Here is a 26,764-nt window from a genome sequence, read left to right as displayed (position 1 = left end):
AGAAGGATTGCCTAATCTAAGGTCATGAAGATTTATGCCTATATTTTACTCTAAGAGTTTTATAGTTGCTCCTACATTTAGGTCTTTGATTCATTTTGAGTTAATTTTTATATATGTTATGAGATGGGGTCTAATTCATTATTTTTGAGTCTATAAAATTAACTTTATTTCACACAAATCCTATTGAAATTCATGCTTATCAGTGTTCTCCTTGTACTGCCATATTGGACTTAATGTGTGTATATATATTTATTTGCTTTTATTATTTTAAATTGACACAATAATTGTACATATTTATGAGGTACCCTGTGATATTTTGATATATGTACACCTATAATGTGTAGTGATCAAATCAGGGTAATTAGCATACCCATCATCTCAAATATTTGTTATTTCTTTGTTTTGAGAACATTCAAAATCCTCTCTTCTAGCTGTTTGAAAATATACAATAAATTGTTGCTAACTATAGTCACCCTGCCATGCTATAAAACAGTAGAACTTACTACTCCTATCTAGCTGTGATTTTGTATTTTTTTTTTTTTTTTTTTTGAGACAGAGTCTCACTCTGTTGCCCAGGCTAGAGTGCCGTGGCGTCAGCCTAGCTCACAGCATGCTCAAACTCCTGGGCTCAAGCAATCCTTCTGCCTCAGCCTCCCGAGTAGCTGGGACTACAGGTATGCGCCACCATGCTCAGCTAATTTTTTCTATATATTTTTAGTTGTCTGGCTAATTTCTTTCTATTTTTAGTAGAGATGGGGTCTTGCTCTTGCTTAGGCTGGTCTCGAACCCCTGACCTTGAGCTTGTATTTGTTAATCATCCTCTCCCTATCCTTTCCCACCACCCTTTCCAACTTTTAGTAACCATTATTCTTCTCTCTACTTCTATGAGTACAATTTTTTTAGCTCCCACATATGAGAGAGAACATAACTTACTAACATACAACTTATTTCCATTAACATAATGTCCTTCAGGCTCATTTATGTTGCCAAAAGTGACAGGACTTTATTCTTTTTTATGGCCGAATAGTATTCCATTGTGTATACACACCACATTTTCTTTATCCATTTATTTGTTGATGTACACTTAGATTGATTCCATATGTTGGCTGTTGTGAATAGTGCTGCAGTAAACGTAGGGATGCATATATCTCGTTGATATGCTGATTTCCTTTCCTTTGGATGAATACCCACTAGTGAGTTTGCTGGATCATGTTATAGTTAAGTTTTTAGTTTTTGGAGGAATCTGCATTCTGTTTTCCACAATGGCCATACTAATTTAGATTCCCACTAATAGTGTATAGGAGTTCCTGTTTCTCCATATCCTGGCCAGCATTTGTTGTTTCGTCTTTTTGACAGTAGCCGTTCTAACTGGGGTGAGATTGTATCTCATGATGGTTTTGACCCATTTTCCTAATACTTGGTGATGTTGAGAATTTTTTTTATATATCTGTTGGACATTTATATGTCTTTTTTGAGATATGTCCGTTCAGCTCATTTGCCCATTTTTTTATTAGATTATTTTTTTTGTTGTTGAGTTGAGTTCCTTGTATATTCTGGATATTAATCTCATGTCAGATGAATAGTTCACAGATATTTTCTCCCATTCTGCAGGTTGTCTCTTCATACTGTTGATTGTCCTTTGTAGTGCAGAAGCTTTTTAGTTTGATATAATTTCATTTGTCCCTTTTTGCTTTTTTTGCCTGTGCTTTTGAGATTTTTCCATAAAATCTTTGCCCAGACCAATGTCCTAAAGCATATCTCCTGTATTTTCTTCTAGTAGTTTCATAGTTGTGGATCTTACATATAAGTCTTTAATTGATTCTGAGTTGATTTTTATATATAGTGAGAGATAGGGGTCTAGTTTCACTTTTCTGCATATGGATATCCAGTTTTCCCAGCTTCATTTATTAAAGAGACTTTCCCTTCCCCAATGAATGTTCTTGGTGCCCTTGTTGAAAATCAGTTGACTGTAGGCTGGGCGCGGTGGCTCATGCCTGTAATCCTAGCACTCTGGGAGGTTGAGGAGGGTGGATCGTTTGAGCTCAGGAGTTTGAGACCAGCCTGAGCAAGAGCGAGATCCGTCTCTACTAAAAATAGAAAGAAATTATCTGGACAACTAAAAATATATAGAAAAAAAAATTAGCCAGGCATGGTGGTGCATGCCTGTAGTCCCAGCTACTCGGAAGGCTGAGGCAGGAGGATTGCCTGAGCCCAGGAGTTTGAGGTTGCTGTGAGCTAGGCTGATGCCACGGCACTCTAGCCAGGGCAACAGAGTGAGACACTGTCTCAAAAAAAAAAAAAAAAATCAGTTGACTGTAAATACATGGATTTATTTCTGGGTTCTCTGTTCTGTTTCATTGCTCTATATGTCTATTTATGCTGTTTTGGTTACTGTAGCTATGTAGTGTATGTAGGTAGTGTGAGGCCTCCATGTTTGTTCTTTTTGCTTAGGATTGCTTTGGTTATTTGGAGTCTATTGTGATTCTATACAAATTTTAGGACTTTTTCCTATTTCTGTGAAGAACGTCTGGGATTTTCGTAGGGATTACATTGAGTCTATAGATGGCTTTGGGCAGTATAGTCATTTTAATAATATTAATTCTTCTAATCTGTGAACATGAGATGTGTTTCCATTTTTTGGTGTCCACTTCAGTTTCTTTCACCAGTATTTTGTAGTTTTCCTTGTAGATCTTCCCCTTCTTGGTTAAACTTACTCATAGATTTTTTTTTTTCCTAGCTCTTGTAAGTGGGATTGCTTTCTTGATTTCCTTTTCCTTAGTTCATTGTTGCTGTATAGAAACACTACTGATTTTTGTATGTTTATTTTATATCCTGCAACTTTACTGAATTTGTTTATCAATCCTAAGAGTTTTTGGTGGAGCTTTTATAGTTTTCTATTTGCAGTTGACCTTTGAACAACACAGGGCTTAGGGACACTGATGCCCTGTGCAGTCAAAAATCAATGTATAACTTTTGATTTTCTAAAAACTTTACTCCTAATAGCCCACTGTTGACCAGAACCTTTATCAGTAAGATAAACAGTTGATTAACACATATTCTGTATACTTTATATATTATTTACTGTGTTCTTACAATAAAGTAAGGCAGAGAATGTTAAGAAAATTATAAGGAAGAGAAAATACATTTATGATTCATTAATGGATGTGGATCATTATAAAGGTATTCATCCTTGTTGTCTTCATGTTGAGTAGGCTGAGGAGGAAGAGGAAGAAAAGGGGTTAGTCTTGCTGTTGTGGGGGCAGCAGAGGCAGCAGAAAAGTCATGTAGAAGTGGACCCATACAGTTCAAACCTATGTTACTAGAGGTCAGCTATGTATGATCATGTCATCTGCAAATGGACAATTTGACTTTCTCCTCTCCAATTTAGATGCTATTTCTTTCTCTTGCCTAATTGCTCTGGCTAGGACTTCAAGTACCATGTTGAATAAAAATGGTGAAAGTGGGCCTTGAAATCTTAGAGGAAAAGCAGAAGAAATTATATTTCTTCTGTCTTGAAGAAATACAAAAGATCAGTTGTGATGTCTCCTTTTCGTTTCTGATTTAATTTATTTGGGTATTTTCTCTTCGTTTCTTGGTTAGTCTCTTCGTTTCTTGGTTAGTCTAGTTAATGGTTTGTTGGTTTTGTTTATCTTTTCAAAAAACCACCTTTATTTTGTTGATCTTGTGAATTTTCTTGTAAATTTTATTTCTGCTCTGATCGTTATTTCCTTCTATTAATTTTAGCTTTGGTTTGTTCTGCTTTTTTGTTCCTTGAGATGCATTGTTAGATTGTTTATTTGAAATCCTTCTACTCTTTCGATATAGGTGTTTATTTCTATAAACTTTCCTCTTAATATGCTTTTGCTGTACCCTGTGGGTTTTGGTATGTTGTGTTTCTGTTTTCATTTGTTTCAATATTTATTTATTTATTTGAGACAGGGTCTCACTCTGAGCCTGGTGGCATCATCATAGCTCACTGTGACATCAAACTCTCAGGCTCAAGCAATCCTTCTGCCTCTGCCTCCCAAGTAGCTAGGACTACAGGTGTGCACCACCATGCCCAGCTATTTTTTTTTTATTTTTTGGTAGAGACAGGATCTCCTTATGCTACTCAGGCTGGTTTTGAACTCCTGGCCTGATGGATCCTCTTGCCTTGGCCTCCGAAAGTGCTAGGATTACAGGAGCGAGCCACTGTGCTTGGCCAGTGTTTCAGTAAATTTTTCAACTTAACGTTTTAATTTCTTCATTGACCCATTGGTCATTTAGGAGCATGTCGTTTGATTTCCATGTATTTGCACAATTTTGAAAGTTCTGCTTGTTACTGATTTTTAGTTTTATTTCACTGTAGTCAGAAAAGATACTTGATATAATTTCAGTTCTTTTAAATTTGTTGAGACTTGTTTCATGGCCTAACATGGTCCATCCTGGAGACTGTTCCATGTGCTGATGAAAACAATGTGTATTTGGAAACTGTTGGATGAAATGTTCTGTAAATGTCTAGTAGGTCTATTTGGTAAAATGCAGTTTAAATCGAATGTCTTGTTGATTTTCTGTCTAGATGGTCTGTGCAGTGCTGAAAGTCGGTATTGCAGTCCACAACTACTATTGTATTGGGGTCTATCTCTCCCTTTAGATCTAATATTTGCTTTATATATCTGGCTGCTCCATTGTTGGGTGCATATATATTTATAATTGTTATATCTTCTTGCTGAATTGATCTCTTTATCATTATATAATGACTTTTTTTGTCTCATTTTACAGTTTTGACTTAAAAGTCTGTTTTATCTACTATAAGTATGGCTACTCTTGTTCACTTTTGGTTTACATTTCGTGGAATATCTTTTTCCATCCTTTCATTTTAAGTCTGTATGTGTTTTTCGTTTTTGTTTTTAAAAGAGATGGGAGTCTCACTGTTTTGCCCAGACTGGTCTCAAATTTCTGGGCTCAAGCGATCCTGCTGCCTCAGCCTCCCAATGAGCTGGGACTACAGGCATACATACATCACTGCTCCTGGCCCAGTCTATGTGTATCTTTACAAGTGAAGTAAGTTTCTTGTAGGCAGCATATGGTTAGGTCTTTTTTTTTTTTTAATTCACTTAACCAGTCTGTATCTTTTAAGTAAGTAATTTAATCTGTTTACATTTAAGATTATTTTTGATAGGTGAGGACTTATTCCTGTCATTTTGTCAATTGCTTTCTGGTTGTTTTTATATTCTTTGTTACTTCCTTCCTCTCTTATTATTTATGATTGATGGTTTTCTCTAGGGATCGTTTGAGTCTTTTCTCTTTCTCTTTTGTGTATCTGTTCTACCCTGTGAGTTTTATACTTTTGTGTGTTTTCATTATAGTGATTATTGTCTTTTTTTCTTCTAGATGTAGGATTCCTTTGAGCATTTCTTATAAGGCTGGTCTAGTGATGATGAATTCCCTCAAGTTTTGTTTGGGCAAGGTTTTGTTTCTTTCTCATTTCTGAAGGATAGATTTGCTGGGTATGCTATTCTTGGCTGAAATTTCTATTTTTTCTTTCAGCACTTTGAGTATGTTATCCCATCCATTGCTGGCCTGTAAATTTTCTGCAAAGAAATATCCTTTTATTAATAGTCTAGTGGAGATCCCCTTATATGTGACTTGACACTTTCCTCTTGCTGTTTTTAGAATTCTCTCTGTCTTTGATCTTAGACAATTTGAGTATAATGTGCCTTGCAGGAGGACCTTTTTGAATTGAATCTATTTGGTGATCTTTGAGCCTCCTGCATCTGAATGTCCATATCTCTCCGTAGACTTAGGAAATTTCCAGCTGTTATTTCATGATATGCCTTTTTCCTTGTGTTCTCCTTTGGGAATTCACATAATATGACTATTTGTTTGCTCAGTCATGTCTCATAAGTCTTATAGGTTTTCTTTACTTTTTTTAGTCTTTTTTTTTTTTTTTCCTTTGACTGGATAATTTCAATTGGCCTATCTTCAAGTTCAGAGTTTCTTTTTTTTCTGCTTTATCAGGTCTGCTGTTGAGGTTCATTTTGAATTTCATTCATTGAATTCCTTAGCTACAGGGTTTCTATTTGGTTCTTTTTTTTTTTTTTTTTTTTTGAGACAGAGTCTCACTCTGTTGCCCAAGCTAGAGTGCCGTGGCATCAGCCTAGTTCACAGCAACCTCAAACTCCTGGGCTCAGGCAATCCTCCTGCCTCAGCCTCCTGAGTAGCTGGGACTACAGGCATGCGCCACCATGCCTGGCTAATTTTTTTATATATATTTTTAACTGTCCATATAATTTGTTTCTATTTTTAGTAGAGACAGGGTCTCGCTCTTGCTCAGGCTGGTCTCGAACTCCTGAGCTCAAACAATCCGCCCGCATCAGCCTCCTAGAGTGCTAGGATTACAGGCGTGAACCCCCGCGCCCAGCCTATTTGGTTCTTTTTTATGATTTTTATCTCTGTTGAATTTATTGTTCATGTCATCAGTTCATTTTCTGATTTCATTGAATTGTTTATATTTTTTTGTATCTTACTGAGTTTCCCTAAGATCATTATTTTGAATTCCTTTTCCAGTGGTTTATTACTTTCCTTTCCACTGGGGTCTGTTACTAGAGAGTTGTTATATTCCTTTGGTTGTGTCATATTTCTTTTCTTTTTTATATTTCTTGTGTCCCTGCATTGATGTCTTGCACATGGTGGAACTATTGCCTCTTCCATACTTTTCTGGAGTGGCTTTCACAGACAAAGACTTCACTTGCAGTTGGGGTTAGTGTGCCAGTTGGGAGAATATTGTAACTCTGTTTATGGATAGGTGCAATGTTAACAGTTTTTATCCAGCTTCTACAGCTTTGTTCACCATCAGCAATAACTGTGGCACCTCAATGGCCTACACTGTAGAAGTTCTTAGCAGTGGTATTGTTATAGATTATTAATGTCCTCAGTGTCAAGGACTTTTGAGGTCCACCTATTCTTGTTTTCCCCACAATGGAGAGACTTAGCTGGGTGGATCCTTCTTGATGTCAGATCTGACACAGCCTGTAAGCAGCTACAGTGGCTCTGTGTTCCGGGTACAGGTGCCTGGAGCAGCTGTGGGACTAGGGTCCTAGGTTCACGGTCTCATGAACCTATCGTTGCACCTGGGTTTGGGGGTAAAATTTCACTCTCGGTGGCTGGGTTGGATATATGTTGCATGTGGAGCCAGGATCTGTGACTCACTCTCAGGCCCCCCCTAGCAGCTTGGATCCAGGGAGCCAGTTTATATCTGTCATTCTATGGAGGGTAGGGTATAGCACTTGTCTGACTCTGGAGAAGAAGGAGTGTTTTGAAGGTTTGAGCCTGATGAGTAGGGTACAGCTGCAATTCAGGGACGTAAGCAAATAGGGCTCAGTGGCAACTGAGATCCCATGGGATGAGGCACCATGTAGTAGTGACTGTAGACCTTGGGATAGTGAAGTTTGTGAGTATCCCAGACTCTGTAAGTCTAGGTACAATGACAGGAAATACTCTAGAGTAGTGGAGCATAGCTGTTGTTTGGTCCCTGAGGAGGGGATGCAGGGAACAGCACAGTGATGCCTCTACTCCCCAAGGAGAGGCATATCTTGGGGGGCTAGTCCAGCTCCAGAGGAGCAGGATACTAGAGTTGTTTGGCCTGTAGGACAGGAAGTTTGAGCTCAGCCACATCTCTGTTTCCTTGGGACATGGGCTACTACATCAGCTCAGCCCTGGAATGCACAGCTCCTCCCTCAGCTTGGCCAGGGCATTGATTCTCCAGGAAGTGATATACCACTTCAGCACAGGCATGGGGGGCATCACTGTTCTGGGTGGCCATTTCTGTGGGATGCAAGGGGCAACTTCAGCTTACATACTGGAGTGTGTGACTGCACTGTGCACCCAGGGCATGCTTTCCTGAGTTGCAGGGTGCCACTTCACCTTAGGCACTGGAGAGGTATGATTGCTGTGAGTGACCAAGGTGCTATTTTTCCAGGAGGCAAGATACTGCTTCAACTTTGGCCTGAGGGGTAGAGGGAGGGGTAGGGAACAACCTTCTGTTCCTCACTAAAAGCCCTCTCTCCACATAGAATCACATTAAGCGTTAGAACTTCGATGTATGAATTTGGGAGGGATGCAGTTCAGTCTAGAGCAATTAAATTGATTGGCTTGCTTTTCTGCATCAGATAATTGTTTTTTTCTTTTAGTCTATTAATAAATTACTTTATTAGTCAGCTCAGCCTGCCATAATAAAATACCATAGATTAGGTGGCTTAAACAACAGAAATTTATTTCTCATAGTTCTGAAGACTAGGAAGTCTAAGATAAGGTGCCAGCTGATTCAGTTGATGGTTAAGGCTCTTCTCCTGACTTATAGATAACTACCTTCTCACTGTGTCCTCACATGATGGAGAGAAAGGGTTCTCTCTCTTCCTCTTCTTATAAGGCCACCAATCCTATCGGATTAGGACCCTACCCATATGACTTCATTTAACCTAAATTACCTACTAAAAGCCCTATCTCCAAATACATTAGGGGTTAGCACTGCAATATATGAATTGGGGGGCTGCAATTCAGTCTGCAGCAGTTACATTGATTGGTTTTCAGATGTTAAACTAATCTTCCATTCCTGGGATAAATCCCACTTGGTCATGGTATATAATCCTTTCTGTATATTGCTGGATTTGCTTTTGTTAATACTTTGTTGAGGATTTTTGCAGCCTTGCATTTCAAGGCTTTGGAGAACTATTAAGGCAGTGAAGAAATTGGGGCCCAAATCTAGTGGAATATTCAACAGAAACGGTGGAACCTAAAAGAAAGAAAATAGCTGCCAACCTAGAATTCTCTATTCAATAAGTATATCTTTTTAAAAGGAAGGTGAAATAAAAATATTTTCAGGAAATAAAAATTAAGGGAATTTGTCACCAGCAGACCTTCACTAAAGGAAAAACTAAAAAGGAGTTCTTCAGGCAGAAGGAAAATGATTCCAGATGGAAGCTCAAAGATACAGGAAGTAATGAAGAGCATTGGAAAGGTAAATATGTAGACAATCTAAATAAGTAATGTCTTGTGGGATTGACAACAATGGCATATAAATTGGGAGGGGAGTAAATGGAGTTCATTTCTAAGGACCACCTCGCATTGTGCATGAAGAGAATAAAAGTTAACAGGTAATTTTACACTTTGATAGGTTAGGGTTGCTTGTTGTAATCTTTTACCACTAAGAGAATGGGAAAAGAGTCTAACCACTAAATTAACAGAAAGGGGAAAATTGAAATAACAAAACATAGTCCACAAGAAAGGAAGAAAGAAGAGAAAAAGGATATTGTAAAAGCAAGAATAATAACAGATTTAAAAAGAAAAAGATTTAAATCCAATTATTTCACTAATATATTAAGTGAAAATAGACTTGATGCTTGAATTACAGCTATATTCAATACTCTATTAGAGGTCCTAGCCAAGGAAATAAGGAAAGAAGTTAAAAATGGTAAAGATTAGATATGAAGAAATGAAACTATTAATTATACACAACATGATTGTGAATATAGAAAATCCCAAAGATATGTAGATAAACTATTAGAATTAATAAGTGAGTTTATAAAGATTGGACCAACATAAAAAGAAATTGTATTTTTATACACAAACACCATGCAGAAAACGAGATTTAAGAAAGACATCATTTATAATAGCATCAAAGAACATCACCTTTGAAGGAATAAATATAATAAAATATGTATAAGGTCTTTACACAAGAAACTATAAACATTGAAAGAAATTTCCATGGAAAGAATCAATATTGTAAATGTGTCAATTCTGCCTAAATTATTATATTTATCCAATGTAATTCCAATCAGAATCTCATAAAAGTTTTTTTTTAAATGAAAATTAAGACAATTCTAAAAATAAATATGGAAATGTAAAAGGCTAAGAAGAACCAGTATAATCTTAGGGAAGAACAATGTGGGAGGACGTCCTTTACTGGATATTAAAACTTATTAAACTATAGCCATGAAGACAGCGCAGTCTTGGCGCAAAGTTAGAAAGACCATGGAAACCAGAAACTCCAGAAACAGCGACATATATTGATATTTGTGACAAATGTGGCACCACAGAGCATTGAGGACAAGACTTTCTTCAATAAATGATACGGGGTCAATTGAATATTCATGGGGGGAAAAAACAAAACTTTATTGCTAAATCACCCTGTATATAAAAATCATTTCCAGGTAGATTGTAGATGTAAATGTTGTAGGTAAAACAGCAAAGCTGTTAGAAACAAATAGGAAATCTTTATGACTTTGAGGATAAGGAAAGATTTCTGGCCACAAAAAGCACTGACAAAAAAAAAAAGATAAAGCAGGTTGCAATAAAGTTAAGAAATAATGGAAGATGATTAAGAAAGTGAAAAGACAAGCCACAGAGAGGAAAATGATACTTGAAACACATATAACTGAACAAAGAACTGGTGTCCAGAATAAATAAGGAATTCCTACAAGTCAATAAGAGACTGAACATCCATTTGAAAGAGAGGAAGAGTCTTGAACAGACCCATCATAAAAGAGGATATCCAGATGGCCAGTAAATATGAAAAGCTGTCACAAAAATTGCTGATTAAGGCCACAATGACATAATATTAAACACCCTCTGCAATAGCTAAAATTAAAGAGGCTTATAATACTAAGTGTTGATGAGGAAGTAGAGTAATGGAAGCTATGATACGCTGTTGGTAGGAATATAAATTGGTACAGCTACTTTGGAAGACTAGTTAGCAGTGAATACTAAAGCTGAATATATGCAAATTTTATGACCCAGAAGTTCTACTCTTAATAATGCACTCAACAAAAATGCATGCACATCAGCACCAAAAGAAACATTTAAGAAGGTTCTTTGCAGGATTATTTGTAATAGCCAAAAGCTGGAAAAAACACACATGTCCATCAAGAGTAGAATGGATAAATAAAACTGGTATATTCATAGAATGGAATATTATGTAGAAATGGAATATTATGTAGACTATAGCTAATGTGGATGAATATCACAAATAAAATGTTGAGTGAAAGAAGCTGAATGCAAAAGAATGTTGTATGTATGACTCCGTTTATACAAACTTCAGAAACTTTCAAAACTATAGTATTAAGAATTAGGCAATAGTTAACTTTGGGGAAGAGGGAAGGGATATTAGATTGGGATAGGACATTGGAGGGATTTCTGGGTGCTTATTAATATTTCTTGATAGATGGTGTGGATGTGATTATTGAGCTGTATGCATATGATTTGCATACTTTTGTTTATGTTATACGTCAATTCAAAAATAATCTAAAGGAACTGACACCTTCTGGGATATATAGAGTGGTGGTTACTACAGTTTATGTAAATACAGTTTTTCCATTCAGAGTGCTTTTTTTTTTTTGCCTTGGCAGAGAGAGAACAAGGTTGGATTTTAATAGAACCTTTGTTTCCTTGTGTACTTGTCCCCTTCAGCCACTACACTAGGCAGTCTAACTCTGGTAATAGTTACTAGATGGTGGGGAGTTTTGTAGCAGGAGGATTTTGAGACTGTCATAATTTAAATTGTTACAGGGGCTATGGTAGTACAAGGGTAGACTCTGAAGTCAACATAGAAGGAAATAATTCTAAGAATTGTAATAGTAGTCAGGAACTAGCAACCTGATTTAAGTTCTTTTGACACCATTATCATGGTATTTAATACGTTAATTTTCCAAGTTTTATTAAAATGTGTTATTAAATTGTAAATAACATGTATTAGAAATATGCCATTAATGCTAGCATGATACAATGAAAGAGCATAAGTTTTACAGTTACACCCAGATTTGAATCCTGGCTTTGCTGCTTGCTAGATATACAACTTGAGGCAGTTTACCCTAATTCTTTGTGCCTTAATCTGTTCATGTCAAAAGAGGACAATATTCTTTCTGAAAATTCAATGAAGTTGCCATGTAAATGGAAGCACTGTGTTTGATACATCATAGGTGCTCAGTAAGTATTAGACTTCTTTCCCATCCTGCTTGCTAGTCCACCAAATAATAAAGGCAAAATCTTTCTAACTGTGGAGAGAATTGCAAAACAGAAAAATTTAGTGTATTTGTTTCAATATTCTGTTTAAGGCAGGATTTTTATTCTCTGAAGGAAAATGAAGGCCTTTTTGTGAATTAATCTTTGACCTCTTTTAATATAGTGATCCAACCCTGTTCTCTCTTTTAACAGATTTTTATTTTAAAAAATTTGCTCATTGAAAAATATAATTTATAGGAAAAATTTAAAAATTACCCATAATTACCACACAGATACAAATGCTTCTACAATTTTGTTATATAGTAGTTTCTCCCTTATGCACCGTTGATTTCAGTTACCCACAGTCAACCATGACCTGGAAATATTAAATGGAAAATTCTGGAAATAAATGGTTGATCAGTTTTAAACTGCATACTGTTTTGAGTAGCGTGATGAAATCTTGTGCCATCCCACACCGTCCCGCACTGTCCCACCCATGATGTGAATCCTCCTTTGGTCCAGTGTATCTAGTCTGTGTATGTTCCCCACCCACTAGTCACTTAGCAGCTGTCTTGGTTATTAGAGCAACTGTCGTGTGTCATAGTGCTTGTGTTCAAGTAACCCTTATTTTACTTTTTTAAAAACAGTATATTGTTATAATTGTTTTATTATCAGTTGTTAATCTCTTACTGTGCCTAATTTGTAAATTAAACTTTATCATAGGGATGTATGTATAGAATAAAATGTATATATAATGTTTGGTATTATCCTTGGATTTAGACATCCACTGGGAGTCTTGGAACATATCCCCTGTGGATAAGTGGGGGACTGCTGTATTGTCATCCCTTTACTTGTCTATACATTTTTAAATTGTAGTTTGAGATAAAACCATACATGTGATTTTTGCGTCCGCCATTTTTTCTCTTTATATAAAGCATTTTTCCATGTTACTAAAAATTCTTTATATTCAGCAATAACTATACCTACAGAAAAAAAGTCTTTGTATTATTTTAAATAGCTGCATAGTAACACATCTTAGGCCATATTATAATTAAAGGATTTTACTGTTAAGACACTCAGAGCGTTTTCCAGTTTTTTGTTATGCTGTGATAATATCTTTTTTTGCATTAATCATCTACATTTAAGATGATTTCCTTAGGATATATGTAGAAAATATTATTAGTATATTTAAGGGAAAGATAATTTTATGGCTTTTAGATATTTCAGAATTGCTTTGTAGAAAAGCTATCAATATAATCCTACCAGGAATATATAAATAAGTCCATTTTGTGAAATTCTCACCACTAATGAGAATTACCTGTTTAAAATATTGTTTCTTTTTGTCTTTATAGCATTTGTTCACTGCTCAACACAGAAGCATGATCAGACAGAGTAGAAATGAGATACATACCAAGAGCCTGATGGACCGTTTCTTGCACGATGTACTGCGACACCACCCATCTAATCGTCGAGTAAACAGGTAAAGTAGCTAATTGGAATAATGTTTGTACATAGTTATATGTTACAGTAGGTGTTTGTGTTAATGTCCCAATACTACTTAAAGTGAATCTTGAATCAAAAAATAAAAAGTGAAATTTTATCTAGTAACTTCCATTTGCAATTTTTAATTTTTCTTAGCTTAAGTAAGAAATTCCACTATAGAAGATATGATTACACTATGTTTTGCCTAAATAAAAATCTTAGGCCAATAAATAATTTATACCATTAATGTGTTTTATAAGTATGTCATAGATTAAACAGGGGGAAGATGGGAACAAAAATAGTTTTTAAAAGATTAGTAACAGAAATGCCGGTGACAGTAGCAGAATAAGGGTAGTCAAAGTCAAAACTAAGTCAGTTCCACCTTAATGGAACTATTTACTAATTCTCAATAGAAGAGATATCAAATAGAAGTGGCTGTTATAATTTGTCAATATCTTGATAGCTTTTTCTTGTATCAATTTGTTTTGGGAGTTTTAATAAAAATAATTATTTTGAAAACATTTAAGAGTTAATGTCCTGTGTCAAAGAAAAACATTGGTAGAAAATTAAATACTATAGTGCGTTAGCAGCTCCAGCTGTATAAGATAAGGCAAAAAAAATCATTAGCACATCTGTGCAGATGTAGCTGAGATGTGCACCAGTAAGTAGAGAAAGGGATTAATTTCTTTACTTTGCAGATCACTAACCTAGAATTTAGGAATGGTGAAAATGTTTTAATGGGGAAAAGTCAGAGGGGACAAATTGTGATTAGAATATTATTAGCCTATTCTGGGGTCAGTGTAAATTTCCAGTTTATAACCCTTCTAAATAATGCTTCAGCAAACATACTTATACATGCAATTATTTCTGTGATACAGCTTCCAGAATTTGAATTTATGGGTCAGGGTTTAGGGACCTTAAAAATTTACTTTATTTTTTTAATTTTCCTTTTTGGAATAATTTTAGACTTACCAAAAATATTACATAACTGGTACAAGAAATTCTGGTATCATCTTCACCTGGTTTCTCCAGATACTAAATCTAAAATAACCGAAGTACAATGATCAAGACTAGGAAATTACACTGATACCATTCTATTAGCTAATCTATAGACCTTATTTAAATTTTTTAAGTTGTCCTACTAATGTCCTCCTTTTGGACCAGGATCATTGCATTTAGTTGTCATATATCTTTGGTTTCCCTTAATCTTGAGTAATTCCTCAGTTTTTCTTTGCTTTTAAGACCTTGATTCTTATTAAAGAGTACTGGCCAGTTATTTTATGGGATATTCTCAAATTTCTGTCTGCCTGATATTTTTTTATGATTAAACTTAGTTTATGAATTTTGGGTAAGAATATCTCAGAACTGATGTTGTACCTTCTCAGTGTATTAAACCAGGAGACACATGATGTTGCCATGTTATCACTGGCAATGTTAACTTGGGTCACTTGATTAAGGTTGTGTCTGCAAAGTTACTCCACTGTAAAGCTACTGTTTTTCCTGTTGTAATTAATAAGAATCTTGTGGGGAAGAACTTTGACTATGTAAATAATCCTGTTTCTCATCTTACTTTCACTGACTTATTTTAAGCATCCATTGATGATTCTTCCCTGAAACAGGTATTATATTTATTAATCAAAATCTTATTCCCTCACTATTTATTCAAGTATTTATTTATAACATTATAGACTCATGAATATATTTCTTCTATTGTGTGGATTTTGTTTTATTTTTGAGACAGGATCTTGCTCTGTTGCCTGGGCTAGAGTACAGTGGTGTCATCATAGCTCACTGCAACCTCAAATTCCTGGGCTTAAGCAATTCTCCTGCCTCAGCCTTCCCAGTAATTGGGACTACAGATGTGCCCCACCATGCCTGGCTAATTTTTCTATTTTTTATAAAGACAGGGCTATCTTGACCAGGCTGGTCTTGAACTCTTGGCCTCAAGCAAGCAATCTTCTCACCTTGGCCTCCAAAGTGCTGGGATTACAGGCATGAGCCACTATACCCAGCCTATTCTGTGTGTTTTAATCTGCTACTATTTATTATTTATTTTGTTGCTCAAGTTGTGTATGGATATTTTATTTTATTTTTTAGCCCCACCCCTCTGCTGGACATTTTAAATCCTTGCTGGACACTTCCTAGAAGGCTATACCTATTTATACTCACATGAAGAGTATAAGAGAATGCTCATTTCTTGTCATTCTTGCCAACACTGGGATTATCTACCTCTTCCCCCACCACCAATATAATAGACCAAAAAAGTATATCTCCTAATTAGCCTGTCTTTATTTATCAGTAAAGTGGAACTTCTTTTTGTGTATTTATTGGCCATATGAAGTCTGTCCGGAAAGTATCCGGCCATGTACTATTATATATTACATTAACAATGGCTGGATACTTTCCGGACAGACCTCGTATTTTATCCTATGAATTATTTGTTCATATACTTTGCCTGTTTTTCTATTGAGTTATTTGTATATTTTTAGATTTGTAAGCAGTATTTGAGTATGGATGATAGTCTTTTGTATTTCAAACATGTTACAAATATTTTTTCAGAATCTGTTATTTGTCTTTTAATTGTATGTGTTGTATTCTATCATACAGAAATTGAACATTTTGACATAATCAGCTCTAAGTAGAATTGTTTTAATGGCTTCTTTCAGGTCTTTTTTTGATGCCCTTGTTTCTTCTTTTAAATATTTTTAATCAGGCCGAGCTCAATGGCTTCTGCCTTCAACCCTACCTACCACTTTGGGGGGCTGAGGGGAGCATATTACTTGAGGCTAGCCAGTTCAAGACCAGCCTGAGGCCGGGCGCGGTGGCTCACGCCTGTAATCCTAACACTTGGGAGGCCAAGGCGGGCGGATCATTTGAGCTCAGGAGTTCGAGACCAGCCTGATAAAGAGCGAGACCCCATCTCTACTAAAAAATAGAAAGAAATTAGCTGGACAACTAAAAATATATAGAAAAAATTAGCTGGGCATGGTGGCGCATGCCTGTAGTCCCAGCTACTTGGGAGGCTGAGGTAGAAGGATTGCTGGAACCCAGGAGTTTGAGGTTGCTGTGAGCTAGGCTGACGCCATGGCACTCTAGCCTGGGCAACAGAGTGAGACTCTGTCTCAAAAAAAAAAGAAAAAAGATCAGCCTGAGCAAATAGACCTTATCTCTTAAAAAAAATAAAATAAATAAGCCCAGTGTGGTGGCACGCACCTGTAGTCCCAGCTACTTGGGAGGGTGAAGCAGGAAGGAGGGTTGCTTGAGCCCAGGAGTTTGAGGTTGCAGTGAGCTCTGATGATGCCACTGCCAGGCAACATTGAGACCCTATCTCAAAATAAATAAATATTTGTTTTTATATGTGGTGTGAGGCAGGACTTCTACTTAATTTTTCATAAATGCATCTCTAATTGTCTCCACTGATAAAAAATGTCACTACCTCTGTTATAACTTAAATTCCTGTATTTGTGTATTGTGCATATATATTTAATTTTGAATACCATTTTGTTCCCTTGATTTTTTTAAAAATCCCATGCCAACACTACATTATTTTATTTATAAGCTATCTAAATTATAAGTTCATGGTTTTTAAAAAAAATTTATTTTCTGTTCTCCTCCTGTCTAGACATTGCAGGTTTTTCTGTTGTTTTTAGCCTTCCTGAAAATCAGCTCTTGCCTTGTTTTTGTTTCCTATTCATTAGTTTTTTCCTTTTTCTTATTTCTTCTGCTTTTTTTATGGGAGCGATTTGGTTATTTTTCCATCTTCTTAAATTGGGTGCTCACTTAGTTGTGTTTACTAATTCTTTTTTTAATGGTAGTATTTAAAAGTATGAAGTTTTCATTTTGGTCATGTCTCATAGATTTGGATATATATTAAATAATTGTTTACTTATAGTGTAAAAATTTTTTTTTATTTTTAGCTCAAGAGTTATATGAAAGTGATTTTTAACCTTTAATGGTTAGATTTTTGGAGGCCTTTTTTTGTTGTAAAGTTAGTTACAAATGACTGGAAATAGGGATTATGATTTAATTGTTAAACATACACATATACAGATGCAAATCAAAGCATACAAATGACAGTTCCTGTGCTTTTTTGGGATTTTTACCCACTTGTTTGATTGTATGGTTCTGCCTTTTTTCTTTTCTTTCCCCCTTTTTTTTTTTTTTTTTTTTTTTGCTACATGTTACAAAATTAGTTTTATTTTGAGAATGCTGTGATAGTCCTTAAGGCAAATGAAGATAGTCTAACGTTCCAAAAAACTGTGGTACAGTGGTTATGGCACTGCAATTTCATTGATTAGAATTCAGAAGTATGAAAATTAATGGATTTTTTGGTGCCATCATGATATTATTTGGGTGCAGGGTTAAGTATATGCGCTGCCAAAGGGAGCATGTGGTGCAGAGTTAACTATTTTATTTTCCAAATGCCAAGTTAAAAATTAAGGTAATAAATTTATATGGGAAAGATAGTAACAGTAACACTTATGTTAAGAAAAAACAGTTGCATGTGGCTAACATATGTTTGCATGTGCTCTTAGGCAAATGTGACATCGCTCAAAATTGGAAAATATTTAAATTTTTTAGGTGTTAATCTATTGTTTATTTTTATTTATTTATTTTTATAAACTAAGTTTTAAAACAGTTTCAGATTTACAGAAAAATTGAGAAAATAGTACAGCATCCCTATAATACTCTCTCACCCAGTTTCCCTATTGTTAACATCTTATTGTAATATAGTACATTTACTAGAAGTAATGAACTAATATTAATACATTAAAGTCTATAGATTATTCATATGTTTTTTAGTTTTTACCTAATCTAAGTTTTTCTAAACTAAGATTTCCTTAGTTTTATCTCTTTTTTCTGTTTCACAATCCCCTCCAGGATACCACATTACATTAACTTACCATGTCTCCTCAGGCACCTCTTGGCTGTGACAGTTTAATCCTTTTTTAATAGGTCTAGATATGATGACACTTAGCACTTTGAATTATAATTATTTTTTATGTATCTACCACTGCGGCTACTTGAATGGTCCTTACGAGACAGCTTATCTTTCTTTGCCTCACTACCTAGCATAGGACCTACTTTCTACATGGTCATATGTCCTTAGTGGGTGGTGGTTGTATGACTGAAATTTTGCCTCTCTTTTATTAAGAATCCAGAACATGGCAATATCATTAGGTCAGCTGCTTACATATATGAAAGAGCAATCCCTAAAATGCTTTGGGTCAAGCATGTTGTGGTGATGCTGGTAGAAGAGATTCATAGACTGGTTTTAGATATAAAAGTTTTAGATCTTTTAAAAAGCAACATAATTCAAAATTTTGAATGGGAAATACAAATATGTAGGCATAATTCCAAAGGCACTTTCAAAAATGCTTCCTTGCATTGCTGCCATCCTGTAATCACTTCTCTAGAGGTAACAAATGTTTCTTACATGTCCTTCTCTAACTATTCAAAGTGTATAGTTTTTTTTCCCTTCTATCTTACATAAATGATAGCATTCTATATACATTTGATTTTGACTAACAATATTTATAGTAATTGATCTTTTTTGTCTATATAGAGTTGCCTTATTATTTTAAAAACCTACATTGTATACCATTAAATACCGTTGAATATTTAACCAGTATCCAGTTGATGGGCATTAAGGTTGATTCAGTCGTTTGCTCTTATCAAAAAAAGAAAGTAGAAGTAGCAGTGAATATTCTGGTACTTTCCTCATTAGACAGAAGAAAAAACCAAAAGTGGAGTTACTAGCTCAGAGGCTATGTACATTTTTAATTTTAGTAAACATTACCAAATTCTTCTTATTAGAGGTTACTAATCTACATAGAAGTTAACTAATAATCTTCACAGATGTTAACTAATCTGTACTCCTACCAAAAATGTATTAGAAAGTTCTCACATCCTTACATCCTTGCCAAAATGACGTGTCAAAATAATATTAGCTAACACCTGTGAATGCTTACTATGTGCCAGGCTGTTTTTTCTTTTTAATACTCTTTACATATAACAACTAATTTATTCTTCATTCTTCAAAACAATCTCGTGAGGGAAAATAGTATATTATTTCCTTTTTTGAAGGCAGAATCTGAGGCATGCAAGGTTAAGTTACTTGTGTCAAACTTTTTGCTACTTACCACTGTGATAACTGAAAAATGATATATGGCTTTATTTGCATTTTTCTCATGTTTATGAGCCATTTGTGTTTAAGTAGCAATTGGTGAAGCTCTCCCACCTTCTGCACTGATTACCTCCCTGAAGTACATATAGTATGTAGCCTGATGTGATTGCCTTGATTCTTGATCCTTTAAGGATAGCCGAGAACAGAAAGAAAATAACATTTATTATGCCTTTATTTTAACATTTTAAACTGAGATTAGAATATTTTTCTGTATTTCCCCCCTTTCTTTTTAGATCAGTGCAACATGTGAATCCGGTGTCATCTTCTGAAGTGATTCATTTGGATGATTCTCCTGCTGAAGAACAGGAAGGGGATGATGCTGAAACCAGACAAGATAGATGCCCTGAGAGTTCTGAACCTGTTGAAGCGTCACATTCCATACCTAGTAAATCTGAGCAGTGTTCACTGGTGGTGTCAGTTCGACCCTCAGTTATTCAGAGACTGGAGAAAGGACAGCAGCAGCCCTGGAAGTTTTTTTATAAAGTTAGGCCTGCTCCGAAAAAATGTAATTCAGTAGATGTTGGTGAAGCTACAAATAATGGAAACAACTTAACACGTCCCCCAGTGATTTTTAATGCTCCTGCTAGTCGTTTACCTGAAAGTTCTCATGATAGACCAGTCGACACTAATATCACTAAGTTAACACCAGCAGCCCGTTTGGATTCAGTTAACAAATGTGACCCAAACAAAGTTGATAAATACCTTGAGGAGCTAGACAGGGTCTCTAGAAAGCCTACACAATCGTTCAATCTAGAAACTTCTTCAGTTTCATATCAGAAACCTAAAGAATCAAACAATAAATCTTTAGGTATAAATTCAGATAAATTGGTTTTACAGAAAGATGTAAAAGCTCAGAGCAAAACTTTCTCAGCTGGCTTTAAATTCCGTGAACGTATGAGTACTGAGGGGCCCTTAAGAGTTGATTCTCCTTGTGAGTTAGAAGTAAACTCAGCAGTAAACCTGAATAAAATTGACATGCCATCTAATAAAGGACTCTTTGAGGTTGCCATTCCAAAGTACCATGAGGAATTCTTTTCTAATGTGGATTGTACTCAAAAAGAAAAGCATTTGGTTAACAGGTCAGCCTTTTTGGGACAGAAATACTTAGTGAGTTCTCAATTGAAATTTGATTGTAGCTCTCTTCAGTCAGCATCTTCTCAACCTCAAGAGGCTATGCGAGACTCGAGCCTTTGGAAGGAGATTGACCAAGAAGATAACAATGGTGAATCTAGAGATCCTGAAATGAGTTTTGATTGCAGTTCTTCTTCTCATCCTCTGACTGACCAATCTAAAGTGACTGCCAAAGAAATAAACCTTTCTAGGGAAGTATATGCTGATTTACAGGATAAGAATAATAAATTTTGTGGTTCTGAAATAAGTTCTGATTGTGATGACTCTCTTCAATTGGCTACCAACCAATCCCCAGTGATTGTTAAAGAAATAAGTCTTCAGAATGCAATGCATATTGGCCTGGTTGACCAAAGCTATGAATCTAGTAGTTATGAAATGAATTTCGATTGCGATGCCTCACTTCAGTCAACTAATGACTTCCCTCAAGAGCCTGTAAAAGACGTAAACCTTTCTAAGGAGGTGCACATTGGTTTGGTTGATAAGAACTATGGATCTCGTAGCTCTGAAATAAATGCTGAGTCTGTTTTCCCACTTCAGTCAGTGGTTGACCGACCCCCAGTGGCTGTCACAGAAATAAAACTTCGGAAGAAGATTCACACTGGCTTGGTTGATCAGTACTGTGAATCAAGTTGTTATGAAACAGGTTTTGATTGTGATGTTTCTTTTCAGTCAGGAGTTGATCATCCCCAACTGATTGTCAAAGAAAGACATCTGAAAAGTAGACGAGTCCACCCAAAACGAAAGAAACGTAAACCCAGTAGTACTAAAGCACATCTTGATGGTGATGTCTCTCTTAAGACAGTGGCTGATGAACCCCAAAGGGCTACGGAAGAAACAGATCTTCTCAGAGAGGAGAGTTCTTACCTTGTGGATATGAACTATGCGTATCATGGTCCTGAAATGGATTTTCACACTGATGCTCAATTCATGGCTGACCATCCTCAAGTAGCAGTTAAAGAAGTAAACCCTCACAAAGAAGATAGTGGCCTAGACAGTAAGAGCGTTCAGTGTAGCATTTCTAATCTAAGCTCTGATTCTCCTGCTGCTGCTTATCAGTCATCTAATGATCAGCTTCAAGAGGCTTTGGGTGAAGTAAATCTTAAAGAGCTAAATATCGACATGGAAGTTAATAGCTGTGCATGCTCCGGTTCCGACTTCACTTTGGAATCCGATCCCGCTCCTCTGCCAGTTACTGAGGGGTCTCAGCTGGGTGTTAGAAGAAATAAACGACACATTGACCTGGCAGATGGGAACTATGAGTCGAATAGTTCTGACATAACTTTTGAATCAGATATTCCTCCTTCAGTAATTGACCAACCTCAAGTAGCTGTTTATGAGGAAGAACCTGTTGATCTGGAAAGTAAAAATAATGAATCTTATGTTTCTGAAATAGCTTTTGATTCCAGTGTTCCTCTTCATTCAGGAAATGATCAACCTGAAGTAGCTGTTGAAGAAGTAATCATTCAGAAAGAAGAGTATGCACACTTAGAAATGGAGAATGATGAACCCAGTAGTTCTGAAATAAGTTCGGATTCTTACACCCCTCTTCATTCAGTGACTAATTCTCCTGAAATAGCTGTTAAAAAATTCAGCCTTCAACAAGAAGACCGGGTATACTTAGAAAATAAGGAAAATGACCCTACTGATTCTGAATTAAGTTCAAATTATGATATGATTTTTCATTCAATGACTGGACATTCTGAAGAACCCGTTAAAGAAAGAAACCTTCAGAAAGAAGAGCACATAGACTCAGAAGACGACGCTGATTTTGAAACATATGTGGTCTCTGATATCCCTCTTCAGTCAATGATTTACAAACATGGAGTAGTTGTTAAGCAAATACGGCTTAAAAAAGTAAAGCGTGCTGAATTCCGAGGTAAAAGTGCTGAATTTAGTGGTTCTGAAACAAATTCAGATCCTGGTGTTCCTCATTATTCAGTAGCTGAACCTCAAGTAGCTATTAAAAAAACCACCAGAAAGAAGAAGCATGTTCTAGAAAATAAGAATGATAAATGTAGTGGTTCTGAAATAATTCTGGATTCTGATGTTGCTTCTCAGTCAATGACTGAGAATCCTGAAGTAGTTGTTTTGGAGGAGGACTATATTGACCCAGAAGATGAAAGCTCTGAACTTAGAAGTTTTGAAATGAATTTGGATATTAATCTTCCTCTTGATTCAATCATTGACCAAGCTCTGGAAGACAGAAACAGTGAATCAGGCGATGGTAAAGTAACTGTTAAGTCTGCACAACTTCGGGACGCGATTAAAAAAATAAACAGATGGAAGAAAGAGGTTGCCGTCCTGAAAAATAAGATTGAGGAATATAGAGCTTCTAAATCAAGACCTAGTTCTGATGGTTCTGTTGAGTCTGTGGGTGATCAACCTGACATAGATGTTAAATCACTAAGCCCTGAAAATGAAGAAGAGTGTGCAGACTTAGAAACTGAGAACAGCCAGGATGGTTGTTCTCAAATGTATTTGGATTCTGATTGCTTGGTTCAGCCGATAGTTGATCGACCTCAAGTAACTATTTTGGAGCAGGAGCACATTGAGCTAGGAGGTAAGCACAATCACCGTTGTGGTTCTGAAGTAAGTTTTGATTCTGATGACCCTCTTCAATCAGTGGCTGAGCAGGTTAGAGACACTGTTGAAGAAATAAGCCTTTGGGAGGATGAAGAAGTAGACATGGAAGATAAGAGGCATGAAGCTCAGAGTTTTGGAATTGTGTATGATTGTGATGTCCTTCAGTCAATGGCTGGCCGAACTGAAGAAGTAAAGAAGGTTAACCTTTGGAAAGAGCTTGTTAGCTTGGAAAATAAGATTGTTAAGCCTGGTAATTCTAAAGCAAATTTTGATTCTGATAAACCTCTTCAGTCTGTGACTAATATAATTCAAAGGGCTACTAAAGAAAGAAATCTTCTGAGGGACGAACATGTTTATCTGGATAATAAAGGCTATGAACCACATGATTCTGAAATAATTTATGTTTCAAATATTCCTCTTCAGTCAGTAATTAAGCGACCACAAATTTTGGAAGAGATGCATCCTAATTTGGAAGATAAGAGCATTGATCCTTGTGCTCCTAGCGTAAGCTTTGATTCCAGTGATCCTTTTCAGTCAGCAACTACCCAGCTTCAAAAAGCTGTCAAAGAAATAAATCTTTGGAAGGAAGATCATATTTACCTGGAAGACAATAGCTATAGACTTGGTGGCTTTGAAGTGAATTGTGATTCTGCTATTCCTGTTCATTTTGTGCCTGATCAATCTCCTGTGTCTGTCAAAGAAATAAACTTACAAAAGGCATATCATAATAACCCAGAAAATAAGAACTGCGAATTCTATGGTTCTGAATTACAGTGTGGTTCTGGTATTCATTTTCAGTCTGAAGTTTGCCAACCTCAAGTGGCTTGCAAAGAAATAAACTTTCAGCAGGAAAACCATCTTGGCATGGAAGAAAAGACTGATGAACCTAGTGATTCTGAAATGTGTGATGCTGATGGCCCTTTTGAAATAGTAGTTAACCAGTATCCACCGTCAGTCAAAGAAACAGATCTTCCGAAAGTGGTACTTGTGGACGTTGTGCCCAGTGATGGTGATTGTCAAGTAATTTCTCATCCTGACGTCCCTCTTGAGTTAGTGACTGACTCACCTCAAATGACTGTCAAAGAAATCAACTGTATACCTGCGGAACCTATCGATGAAGAAGAGGAGAGCTCTGACTCTTTTGGTCCTGAAGTAAGATGTGTTTGTGAAGCCTTTCCTCCATCAGCGACAAGCGAATCTGAAGAGACTTTTAAAATAATAAACCGTAAAAAAGACTATATTATTCTGAGCAATTGCAATTGTCACTCTTGTGGTTCAGAAGTAACTTTTAATGTTGATGCCTCTGATCAGTTGATGACTTACCAATCAGAAGAGCCTGATCAAAAAATGGAGAAATATGTTGACCCAGGTCATAAGGGCCGTCAATCTAATCGTCCTAAAAGACGGCCAGGAACTCGCCGCCAGCAGAAAGCTCGCAAAAAAGTCAACCTTCAAAAAGATAGGAAAGATAGGAAAGGTCTAAGAAATACTGGCCAAAAAGGTAAGAGCCGTAAATCTAGTGTTTCTGCCAAGGACGTTGATGCCTCTTCTGAGTCAGTGACACATCAAATACCTGCTAAAGTAACCCGTTTGCAGGCAAAACGTAGACGTCTAGAAAGTGTGAGCTCTGAACCTTGTGGGTCTGAGGTGAACTTTCAACGTGATCCCTCTTTTCAGTCTAACACTGATCAGCCTCAAGATGCTGTTAATAAAACGGACCTATTTAAGAAGGTATCTTTTGACCTGGAAGAAAAGAGCCATGATTCCCAATCAAGCTCTGTTCCTGTGGTTGATTCTGTAAAGAACCTGGAAAAAGCAAAGGAAGTCGTAGAAGATAATCCTGATGAACCAGTTCTTGAAGCCTTGCCTCATGTTCCTCCTTCATTTGTGGGGAAAACATGGTCTCAGATAATGAGAGAAGATGACATAAAAATTAACACTCTTGTGAAGGAATTTAGGGAAGGTCGTTTCCACTGTTACTTTGATGATGACTCTAAGACCAAAAAGGTTTCTTCCACTAAGAAGAAAAAAAGGGTTACCTGGGCAGACCTTCAGGACACTGCATCAGTTCAAGCTCCATCAGATTGTAATGATACTGCAAGTAGTGTTTCAAAAATTGTTGACTCTTCAGTGGCCTTAGATAAACCGTGCCATCCTCCTCCTCCAGCAGAGAGGCCTCCTGAACAAGAGAGGCATGTGCCTTCTCCATGCGAGACTGTGAAAGTTAGCCATGGAACTCAAACCAATTTTGTGAATTTCCCAAAAAGGAAAAGAAAACGAAGCAGACAAGAGGCGGCCTCACCAAAAAGTAAGCACTTACATTCACAGGTTAACAGAAAAGCAAAAAACAAAGTCAACTGTGAGACAGTTGACTTTCCTGAATCATGTACTAAAGTTTTGAGGCCTATGCAATCCAAAGCCTTGGTCTATGTTCTCTCGTCTCTAAATATTAAACTGCAGGAAGGTGAATGCCTTCACTTCTCCAAAACGAGTTGGGATAATGAAATGCAGTTTGTATGCAAATATAATATGAACACCCTTAATTATTATGACTCATGGTTTAAGGACATTGCAACTAATCCTCCACTGAACATAGTAGTACCAGAGGAGGACAATCCTAACTGGGTTAAAGCTCATCTTAACAATAACAACGTAAACTCCAGTGCAGGAGGTAATGATGCTAATGGACAGAGCTCTTCTTCAAGACCCTTAATGACAGTGCCTGCAAGATCCCAATTAAGTTCACGTAACACGACTGATGACTCTTCTCTGTTGCCAGAAGACTCAGAGGCTCCCAATGCTAATGAGGTTCCAAAGGGAGCTAATTTCCAGCTGATTACTTTAAAGCATGATATTGCCAATATGTCTCCAAAATCGATTAGAAAAGAGATATCAGGAAATAAAAGTAAAAAGAAACTTCAGGGAAGGAAGGTGACGACTGCTAATAAACCAGATTTTCCCAAAAAGGTTTTAAAACCAATTATTCTCCAGCAAAAAACCGGAATAGCTTCAGAAAAACAGTCAATTTGGATTCGGACCAAACCAAGTGATGTAATTAGAAAGTATATTTCGAAATACTCTGCTTTTTTACGTCGTAGATATCAATCCAGGAGCACTTTTATCGGAATGCATCTTAAGAAGAAAAAATCTGTTGTGAGTAGCCTAAAGAACGTGAAGAGACCAGCTAAAATTTTTTTTAACTCCTCAGTTCCACCAGCTGGTGCTGAAGAGCCGTCAAGCGCTATAGCAAGTTTTTCTCTGAAGCAACCTGTGCAGGGTTTTTGCCGTTTTGCAAAAAAGAAGAAGAATGGTAATACCGCAAGAAAAAGGAAGAATGGTAATAAAAAATACAATAGCAAAAAGGAAAGTTCTTCTGAACATGTTAAACCATATGCTTTGAGAAGT

The 26,764-nt window shown here is 36.3% G+C and overlaps 1 protein-coding gene across 1 annotated transcript in view; it reads left to right on the top strand.

Moving 5' to 3' along the window:
- The first annotated feature begins 8,895 nt into the window (after positions 1-8,895).
- ZDBF2 (zinc finger DBF-type containing 2) overlaps positions 8,896-26,764 on the top strand; it is a 102,908-nt gene continuing 85,039 nt past the window's right edge. The window contains exons 1-4 of the mRNA XM_069474200.1: positions 8,896-8,998; positions 13,329-13,456; positions 19,879-22,879; positions 22,964-26,669. Of these exons, the coding sequence (XP_069330301.1) occupies positions 8,945-8,998; positions 13,329-13,456; positions 19,879-22,879; positions 22,964-26,669 (6,889 nt within the window). The 5' untranslated portion in view covers positions 8,896-8,944. The remainder of the gene's footprint in view (positions 8,999-13,328; positions 13,457-19,878; positions 22,880-22,963; positions 26,670-26,764) is intronic.

This window comes from Eulemur rufifrons, chromosome 1, assembly GCF_041146395.1.
Source record: "Eulemur rufifrons isolate Redbay chromosome 1, OSU_ERuf_1, whole genome shotgun sequence".
Taxonomy (NCBI): Eukaryota; Metazoa; Chordata; class Mammalia; order Primates; family Lemuridae; genus Eulemur; species Eulemur rufifrons.
This window is presented reverse-complemented; position numbering and strand designations above follow the sequence as displayed.